The 10,929-nt window shown below is 34.0% G+C and overlaps 1 protein-coding gene across 1 annotated transcript; it reads left to right on the forward strand.

The window, feature by feature from the left end:
- Positions 1–9,440: 9,440 nt before the first annotated feature.
- Positions 9,441–9,830, forward strand: LOC134700417 (uncharacterized). Its single transcript, XM_063561813.1, has one exon. The coding sequence runs from the start codon at positions 9,441–9,443 to the stop codon at positions 9,828–9,830; it is 390 nt and encodes a 129-aa protein (XP_063417883.1).
- The last annotated feature ends 1,099 nt before the right edge of the window (positions 9,831–10,929 follow it).

The following is a 10,929-nucleotide window of genomic DNA, read 5'->3' on the forward strand; positions in this document are numbered from 1 at the left end:
GTTGAATGCAGCTCAACACAAGACTTAGTTTAAATGAAAGTCATCTTAAAAATACAGTTGAAGCAAGATGTGCAAAAAAGGTTTCTTGAAAAGTGAAATAGTGTTTGTAAAAAAGCCATCAATTATAACCTATAGTTATAATCTTAGTAGAAGTAGAATGTGGTTAGTGCGGTCCTTATTAGACAATTACTATAGTGAGCAGAGGCGGATATAGGAGGGGGCCCCCTTATCTGGGAAAAATTTGGTTAATCATATTGGGAATCACTGAAGCGTGAACAGAGCAGGTCCCCTCTTAGGCAGTCAGTTTGCCCCACTGTTGAATGCAGCTATAAGTAGGTTTAAGCAATGAAAGTTGTCTTTAGAATGTCTTAACCAGTAGAAGGAAGACATGGTTAAAAGGTTTCATGTTAAGTGCTTACTGGTAAGTGTTTGTTTGTGACCACCCATTACAGCCTATGGTTACAATTATGTATCATATTGTTAAGCCATTGAGATATGTGTAGAAAATCTTAAATGAGAACTGCTAAAGAGGTTTTAATGAAATTAAAGAGATATTTCTTGTAAATATAAACAAGAGGCTCTTTCGAGCCTGAGTCGCTCACCTTGGTCAATGTGCATATTAAACAAAGGACACAGATGGATTCATGACAAAATTGTGTTTTGATGTTGGTGCTACGTTTGTAGATCTTACTTTACTGAATAATCTTGCTGCTTACAATATTCGTTACCTATAATGAACTTGGTCCAGAAGTGACAGTGGAAAATATTTTGTAAAAATTTACAAATTAAAGGAGTAGGTCCGGTAAAGGCCGATTTTGGCCTCAAATCCAAAGCCCATACCACATAGTCAGCTATAAAAGGCCCTGAAAGACAAATGTAAAAACAATTCAAACGAGAAAACTAACGGCCTTATTTATGTACAAAAAATGAACAAAAAACTTATATGTAACAGCAACAAACGGCAACAACTGTATTACAGGCTCCTGACTTGGGACAGGCACAAACATACAGAATGTGACATGCAGGCTTTAACATGTTAGCGGGATCCCAACCCTTTCCCTAAAGTAGGATCCCAACCCTCCCCTAACCTAGGACAGTGGAGTTACGGTACAACATAAGAACTATGAAAATCAGTTGAAAAAGGCTCAACTACATCTGACAAAAACACAGTGTTAAGAGGGGTTACTTCAGTGTAAAATGATTAACTAACATGGCACTTGGCATGGTATTTAGTATTACCCAACAGGCCATTGGAAGTATGGACAACTTTTTTATTTAACCAGTAGATACAGGCTGAATGTTCCTGCTTTAGAGATAATTCAATGAACCTCTTGAAATACATTGAAGCACAAAAGTTCTGAAGCTGGTACTGACTGAGATTTGACATTTAATGCTAGTTAGCCAAGAAATTAAGCTCAGAAACAAAAACATGTGTAAGTATGTACTAAAGTATGTAGCAAATCTTCTTAAGATCTACCAACAAATAGGTACCATGTAGTTATTTTTATGCACCGTTTAAGGCAAATTAGCCAATTCAGTCACCTATAGTTGACCTTGTATGGCTTATAACATGACCATATCAGCTTAACATGCTCGCCTAGTGTGCTAGAGAAGGTTTGTTGATCTCCTGCCATATCAAACAAAAGACTTTATATTGTATGTAGTTTCTGCTTCTCTGCTAAGTAAGTGATATATTTATGAGAATCAATGGTCAAAGTCTGGTAGGTTCTTAATCAGAAAATGTATTCCTGCAGACAGATACCCAGTGAACCAGCACATTTAAAATTTCAACATGCCTGTCTAGTACAAGGCAGTGTTGGTTCATATCACTTTGATATTTTCTCGTCCTAATATGCATGTAATATTTGCCACTATAGGGTTAACATCGATCCAACAATCCCTTATTACATGATATATCTAGAATTGATTTACCATTGGCAACCATCATGAGAAACATGACAAGTATAAATAATCCGTCATTAAGTCCTGAAAAATGAGGGGTTGTGGCTACATGTATGTTTAATGAAACAAATCATGTGGTCATCTGTGAGTAAACTAAAACTATATAACACAAACAATACTTGGTTCAGTAGTTTTTAGTAGGTACCAATCTTGGATCATGGAAATTCTGATATGAAACACAAGCTCTTTAATTATTCATGTCTATGTAAACATTGTATCAATGTGATGGTCGAAAGTTGTTTTGTAGTAACGAACAGCCCACTTTGAGAAAATTATCCCTGTCTCCATAATAGCATTTTTAGGTGTAATTCACAATGTGATGCAGGGCTAGCTAAATGTTTGCTATGTAAACTACTAGTATTTATAATTTAAAAAATGTAAGTTCATTGAATTTTTTGTAGTATCAGTAGTTTTTCTCATTTTTTATGATTTGTTCCTAGAGTGAGGAATTCTTCTGTAAAGAACTAAACAATCAAATGTTAAATACAATTACACGGGGAAAGGGTCAGAATTTGATAGTGTCTCTTTTACGAAATCTGTCGAAATGATGCAGTTAGTCAGTTTCACAGACACTTTGAAGCCCCGTAGCCGTAACTAATCGTTCATCTAGAAATTACTAATGAGGGTCGGTTGGAAACATAACTGTACGACAACTTGAACAGATGAATTCAGATTCTCATTTGTGAACTTTCCATTTCTATGTAGCAACATTCCAGCAGCGACAAAAAAAGAAGTATACCATGTATAAAAACCAGACTGAATATACAAAGAAGACGAAATCATAAACATTTAGAAACTTGTTAGAAAATATTTATGGTAATTCTTTTTTTATTCTTTATTGACGAACATTTACCACCATAAACATTACGATATGCACCAGTAGATGGGACATACCCTCGGGAAAACGAGAAATATTAAAAAGAGCTATGCGCAGGAAACAACATCTATATAACTGAGCCAAAAGGACAAAAAATGTTGAAAACTGGGTAAAACTCACAGATATGAGAAGAACAAAAAAATTCGAGAAAACAGGAGAGACCGGAGTAGTGGTGTATCAATATTATAGAATTATTAAGACAATACATCCAAAACACAAGAAGGAGACAACCAATTCCATTTTGTTTTAAATTGCTTCTTTTCCAAACATGGGATCTAATACCATCAAGTAAACTGTAGATATCGAAATTGAAGAAATGCGAATAACAAAGCTACTAAAACAGTTAAATATCAATTAAGCTATAATGGTCCAGACAAAAATCTTGCGGAATAATAATGGAAACAGCAGATGAAATAGCGCCTGAAATACATATATTTAAAACCTGAAACCTCAAAGAATAGCAAGCAGACTCATTAGGCAAGGCATAATCATAATCACATCTTTATTAGAGGACATGAAACTATGAACACATTCAAAGGAGACACAAAAAAACACCACGTCTACTCCTTTATCATAAAGTATAATCCACCAACTAATTGCAATCCAGAATACTTGATAACACCACCAAAAATGACGCGTCAGTTCCATAAAAAAACGATTTGTCAGATTAGGATCAAGTATGTGTCAAGCAACAGTTCGGTTTTCCGAAATATCAAATTGGCAATGTTGCGTGAATGCTCCACAGAGCCCATATAATATTGCTAAAAGTTTAACAAAACATTTCAAAGTTCAGAAACAAATAAATTTAAAAAGAGACGAAACTTAGAAAAATGCGTTTGATGTAGCTCGCCCTGTCTTTGAATACGCTTGTGAGGAATGATACAACTATACTAGAGCAACTTCAACTATAGAAGAAGTGTAACAGGATTGCATATCTGGAATATCTATATAAAGAGACTAATTGTTGTAGCTTCTCAAATTCGGAAATTTTGGGAAGTAGTTAAACTGCCTGACAAAAGCATATTAAAATAAGTGACATTCAAAAGGAAGATTGGAATAAAGTTTATGAAATTGACAAATTAAAGGAAACTTAGATATAAAAACTAAAAAAGATCGAAAATTGTCATTTTTGCAGGCCCATTATAGATTTGGAGCCGGACCAGTAGATTCTTCAGTCCACTGGTCCGGCTGGCCAGTACACAAAAAAGCTTAACTTCGGACCCTGTTTAGGAAATAAATATGTCCACAAACTCGATAGTTTCTCTGTCGTGGTGTTATATCTATCTCCATTGAATAAATCATACTGGAAAAGAGTAAATCCGAGATTTTTTTGTATGCAAGTTTGAAATGAATGTTATTCTAACACAACAGCGCTGTCCAGTTTCACCCCTCAATAACAATCTAATTAAAATATTGATCTCTGATTTAGTTTTACTACATATTAGTGATCATTAGTTGTCCTCAATAACAACTTATTCAAATTCAATATTGTTCATTTGGTGCTCGGCCTCGTCGGATGAACTTGACTTCAATTTTCTTCTTCTTCAAATTCAAAGTGAATGCACTGATACAAGGAGCGAGTTAGTAGCTTCCGTTCAATGTTTTCAAATCAAAACTAATATGACGTTGGGTCAAGCTTTTTCTGCTGCTACAAAAAGTCAAGAAAAGATAAGTTTTCTGTGTGTTTTTGTTAGTTAGTTGTCAAACAAGTCAAACATTTTCAGTATATATGTCATAAATAACTGTATATAAATGTAAATATGGATTAGTCAGCGAAGAAAAGTGAAAAATCTCCTCTGAAATTGTGCATTGACACTAGGCTCGTTGCCGCCATTTTGGATTTTTTTTTTCTCCGGGAAATTTGAAATTGAATCTTGAATATATATATATATCCGTAATTGACATTGATTAATTAACTGTAATTCATGTCAGTGAATAAGATTATAAAAGAATATAAAAGGGTTTATAACCTATTTAAAAGGCAGGGCCTTTCACGAGATACCGTACTATTTACGGATAGCAAGGGGTTCAGTCTAGATAGAATAGTTCCAGACAGCATCAGTGATAAGTTTCACATAGTAGCAAAGAGTGGAACTACAGCCTCCAATGAGGAACATCTAAAAACCCTTTTTGCAAAACTAGAAGAGTTGAAAACTAAAGATCCAATCATTTTAATCTGGTTCGGAACTTGTGAAATAACAACAAAGGGGAAATACATATACTTAAGGAACTACCCTTATCAAAATATAGAGACAATACTCACAGGATACAGAGATTTAAGAGACAAAATATTGGCAAAATACAAATATGTCACTATAATCTTTCTGGATTGCCCTTACTACTCGATAACAATCTTTAACAAAAAAATCAGAGATAGAGAAGGGAAGAAAAACAAAGACAAAGTAGATCAAAATAACAACCAAACAAAATCAACAAACTTCTCCCTAGCAGTGAAAAAGTATAAGGGTACCAGAATTGTTACTAAAAAGGACAAAAACAAAAGGCACTATCCGGCACTGGTAATCGACAAGACAAAAGCGTATAGAACAGTAACGCAAGCAAGTAGCCTGGATAAAGAACTGTGCTATCAAGTAGATTACTACAATAGACAGCTAATATTACTAAATAAGAAGTATAGAGCACCTAGATTCTCACAGGATCAAATAATATCTAATAAACCCAAAAACAAAACCAGGGTGAGATATAGGAAAAATTATAAACTACTGTCAGACGGCATACATCCAAATAGAACGATAGCTAAACTTTGGGTTTATGAAATGGTGGAACTGTCCCTAGAAGTGTCTGAAACCTGTTAAAGAAGTATCAACAAAATAGGGAAGCCCTGTTTTTAGTTGCATAAGGTAACGGTTATTATACAGATATATATTAATAATACCAGACAGGGAAGCCTTGTCTAGGTACAGTTAATATAAGGGAGGTAATACAGAATAGGGAAGCTCTGTTCTGCAGATACCGTAGTGAAATATTGTCTCTATAGATAGGAAAATAGTTCCGTAGACAAGGAAGCCTTGTCTCCAGATTTAAAAGGTATAAGCATATTCTAACAGAGAGAAAATAGTAATAGGGAAGCCCTATTAACTAGAGGTAAGCATAGTTTTATTTAAGAAGGGAACAAAACAAAATAAAAAAACAACAACTAAAAAGAAAACAAGGAAGCCTTGTTTTCTGAAAGAAGGAAAGGAATATATATAACAAGGAGAAAATTAAAAAAAAAACAAAAAAAACAAAGGAAGCCTTGTTTCTTTTATTTTTAATAAAGAGGTCAGTGCTATTAATCAACTCTAGGAGGATAAGGAATTCTTGTCCTATTAGGAAAGGGAGATAATTATTGAAGAAACAGGGAAGCCCTATTTCTATCATTCGAGAGTGCAGTCTATGTCAAACGGATGAGGAAGCCTTGTCCCGAAAAAAATAAATAAAAAAATAAAAAAATAAATAGAAAATAAAAATTAAACGCACGATAGGGAAGCCCTGTCAAAATTAGGGTAGTCTAGCTTCAATCGACAATCAAATACAGTCAAGGATAGGGTAGCCTTGTCCTTTAAAAAAAAAAACAACAAAAAATCCATAAGATAGTCTAACCTCGGCTGAAGTACAACAATCAAGGATAGGGAACCCCTGTTCTTTAAATAAAAACAGTACAAAATAAAATATTTCATAAGAAATTGGTGTAAGGAAGCCTTATACAATCTTTAAACAGATAAAAAAAATAAAAAATAAAAAAAATAGGGAAGCCCTATTTTATTTAGTTAAAAGTATGACAACTAGAAAAGGTAGTACAACAGGTCCCAAATCGTCACAAAAATTAAATCAAGACGAGGAGGAAGCATGGACATGCGCTAAATGTACCAAAATCTTCAAAGAGCCAGAGGCTCAACTTATGGAATGCCAAAGGTGCAAAGAACATTTTTGCATATCCTGTCTAAAGAAAACAAAAGCGGAATACAGCATGTTATGCAAAACAGATGCAATGTGGTTTTGTGGAAAATGCAGGATAGTCATGGAACAACACGCAGTTACCGATATTGAGATAGAAAAAAGGTGCAAACAGATAATGGAGAGTTATGAGGAAAGAATTACATCACTCGAAAAAACAGTTGAAAATAAATGTGACGAGGACAAAGTCAAGCAGATTGTTTGTGAGGAAATTAAGAGCTGCAATGAAGAGATGGTAAAAAAGATTGTTAAAGAGGAAGTGAGCAAAATAGAGGCACCAATCACAGAAGAAGGTTGTGACGAGGATAAAGTGAAAGCCATAATAACAGAAGAAATAAGCAAGATACAAAAGCCAGATATTAAAGGAGATAGTGACTCCACTAACAGCGAGGTAGATAAAGCAGCGAAAAATATAACAAGGAAGGAGACTGTTACAAATGTCCTTGAAGAAATCAACGAGAGAAAGTCCAGAGAAAATAACTTGATCATCTTTGGGATTCCGGAAATAGACGAAGAGAACAAAGAAGAAAGAGAAAACACTGACAAAGAAAGACTAAATGAGCTATTTAAAGATTGCAAAATACAATTGGATAAGGAAAACTTGAAGACAATTAAAAGACTTGGGAAATTTAATAAAGAAAAACTAAATAGACCAATCCTAGTAAAATTACCAAGTGCAGAGCCTAAGATCACCTTATTCAGAAACATACACTACATAAAAACAAATCCAAAATACGCAAAAGTGGGAGTTAGTAACGACCTAACCCAAGCAGAAAGAGAGCAAGAGAAAAGATTATGGGACCAAGCAAAAAAACAAACTGAGGAAGAGATTTCGGGGGACTACCACTTCAGAGTAAGGGGCCCACCTTGGGCAAGGAAGGTTGTCAGACTAAAGAAGCTAGACTCCTAAAAGGAAAAAGAGGAAAAGAGGATGTAAATAATTTTAATGGTAAAAAGGTTTTTAAAAATGTAAAAACAGATAATTTTACAGTTTTACCCAAATTGAGCTGTATATACACAAATGCAGATCAGTTATTTAACAAGCTGCCTGAACTAATAGTACGAACAAGAGACGACAAACCAAAAATAATTGGTATCACAGAGGTTAAACCAAAAAATAATCGTTATAAACCAGGAATCTCAGAATATTCTTTAGCCGAGGTATCTGACTACAACATGTTTGGTAAAAACCTAGACGTCGACATAGGCAGAGGTCTTTTATTGTACATAGATAAACAACTGGACGCATCACAGGTCCATATGAATACAGAATTCCAAGAAAACTTATTTATTAAGATCAATTTAAATCAGTCAGACCAGCTATTATTAGGATTAATATACAGGTCACCATCAAATAGATCACAGGAGTACACTAAACAATTAAATTTACTCACTACTGAAGCGTGTAAAAAAGGCTACTCACATATCTTAATAATGGGAGATTATAATTATCCAGAAATAAACTGGGATAGTTGGAATTCACCAGGTGATAGTACAGAAAGTAATGAATACAGATTTTTAGAAAATCTACAAGAAAATTTCTTATTTCAACATGTTACAAGACCAACAAGATGGAGAGGCACCAATACACCACATATCTTGGACCTGATTTTAACCAATGAGGAGAATATGGTCTCAAATTTAGAATATCAAAGTCCACTAGGAAAAAGTGATCACTGTACCATGAAATTTGACTTCAATTGCTATACAAATATTAATAGCAAACCTAAATTAATTAAATTATTCAGTAAAGGAAACAACATAAAAATAAAAGAAGAATTAAATAAAATTAAATGGCCAGAATTATTACAGAAAGAAAATGATATAAATGAAAACTGGAAATCAGTTTTAAGTATAATTCAAGATATGGACAAAAAGTATATACCAACAAAAGAAAGGAAACAAATCGGTAGAGGGAAAAATAATTTCCCAATGGATAAGAACACCATAGATAAAATAAAAAGGAAAAACATCCTGTCAAAAAAGATTACCAATAATAACGACCCAGAAGTGAGGAAGGAATACAATAAGATAAGGAATCAAGTAAAAAGTAGGGTAAATAAGTTGAAGAGGGAATATGAGAAAAATCTATCACAAAAAGCTAAAGAAAACCCTAAAGCTATCTGGAGCTATATCAAGTCAATAACAAAAACCAAAGAAGGAATTGGGGACTTACATTTGGATACAGAAGACACAAAATCAGATAAAACAGAAGATAACAGCAAAAAGGCCAAATTACTAGTAGAATACTTTTCCAGTGTCTTCACAAAGGAACCTGATGGCGAGGTACCATCACCAACGCCTGTATTAGTAATTAATGATATGCCATATCAAAAAATTAAGGAAGAAGTAGTGCTGAAGCATTTAAATGCATTAAAAATAGACAAATCTCCAGGGATGGATAAACTACACCCCAGACTGTTAAAAGAGATCGCTGAATCATTGGCAAAACCTCTATGTATCATTTATAATCAATCACTTGAAAGTAAGACCGTACCTAACGATTGGAAGAATGCTATGATAAGTGCAATATTTAAAAAGGGTAACAAGTCACTAGCCAAAAACTATAGACCAGTCAGTTTGACATCAGTAGTATGTAAAATAATGGAGAAAATATATATTACGTGAATTTATAATAGAGCATATGAAAAAGAACAACCTATTCTCTAAAAAGCAATATGGATTTATTGCAGGAAGGTCAACTGGTCTCCAATTATTAGAAGTGATTGATAAATGGACAGAGGCACTAGATCAAGGATTAGACATAGACTGCATTTATACAGACTTTATGAAGGCCTTTGATAAGGTACCACATAAAAGATTAATAGCCAAAATCAAAAATCTAGGTGTTCATGAAGATATAGTAGGGTGGATAACGAGCTTTTTAGAAGACAGGAAACAAAAGGTCGTAGTGAATGGTGAAGAGTCAGACTGGGCTAACGTAACTTACATCTGGGATACCCCAAGGATCAGTATTAGGACCACTCCTATTTGTTTTATATATAAATTATCTCCCAGACCAAGTAGATTCTGATGCATACCTATTTGCAGATGACACTAAGATCTTCAGAATAATTAAAACACAAAATGACAGACAAATTTTACAAGAAGATCTTAATAAGATGGAATCCTGGAGTGACAAATGGCTGCTAAAATTTCACCCAGAAAAATGCAAATATATGAAAATAAGTAAGAAATCTAATAGCACTGACCATCCACCAATCTATAGCCTACTAAATCATCCTATAGCACAAGTTAAAGAGGAAAAAGATATTGGAGTTCTCATTGATGCAGAGCTCACATTCGAAAACCACATTAGTGAAAAAGTGAACAAAGCAAACTCCATATTCGCAGTTCTTAGAAGAACATTTAAATACCTGGGAATAGAAACATTCATGCCACTTTACAAAACCATGGTTAGAACACACCTAGACTATGCCAGCTCAGTATGGTCCCCATACAAAAAGAAAGATATAGACAAAATAGAAGGTGTCCAAAGAAGGGTAACAAAACAACTACCAGGGCTAAAAGACATGAGCTATCCAGAGAGACTAAAAAAACTAGGCTTACCTACATTATCCTATAGGAGAATAAGAGGAGACATGATCGAAACCTTTAAAACAATGAACGGATACTACGACAAAGAAGTTAGCTCATTTTTAAGAAAGGCAGACGATTCTCAACAAAGATGTAGTAGTAGGACCAACAGTAATAAAGTAGTTCATCAAAGATTCCAATCTAATATCCGTAAACACTCTTTCTCTGTTAGAATTGCTAAAACCTGGAACAAACTACCAGATAAAATAACAAAGTCACCATCGATAAATGCATTCAAAAATCGACTAGACAAATATTGGTCAGACGAAGAATTATACTATAATGACTATAGAGCAGAAATATCCGGAAGTCACGGTCAAAATAGTATAAGAAACACATTAAATTACGAGTCTGGTGAAGAGGAACCTTGAGGGATCCTGTACTGGAAATCAACTATAAGTAACTATAAGTAAGTAAGTAAGTTGCTTTCAACGGATTGCCCAACAATTAGAAAATTGTAAAAACATTTAAAGATCTTTAAAGGAGTCTTCAAAGTCTTAAAGAAAACTTCTCTGCAACGTGTTGTCTATTGTCTG

The sequence above is a fragment of the Mytilus trossulus genome, unplaced genomic scaffold, assembly GCF_036588685.1.
Source record: "Mytilus trossulus isolate FHL-02 unplaced genomic scaffold, PNRI_Mtr1.1.1.hap1 h1tg000138l__unscaffolded, whole genome shotgun sequence".
Taxonomy (NCBI): Eukaryota; Metazoa; Mollusca; class Bivalvia; order Mytilida; family Mytilidae; genus Mytilus; species Mytilus trossulus.

Bases quoted from the DNA above. Each gene is read 5' to 3' on its own strand.
- LOC134700417 (XM_063561813.1), top strand. From the start codon at position 9,441: ATGAAAAAGAACAACCTATTCTCTAAAAAGCAATATGGATTTATTGCA.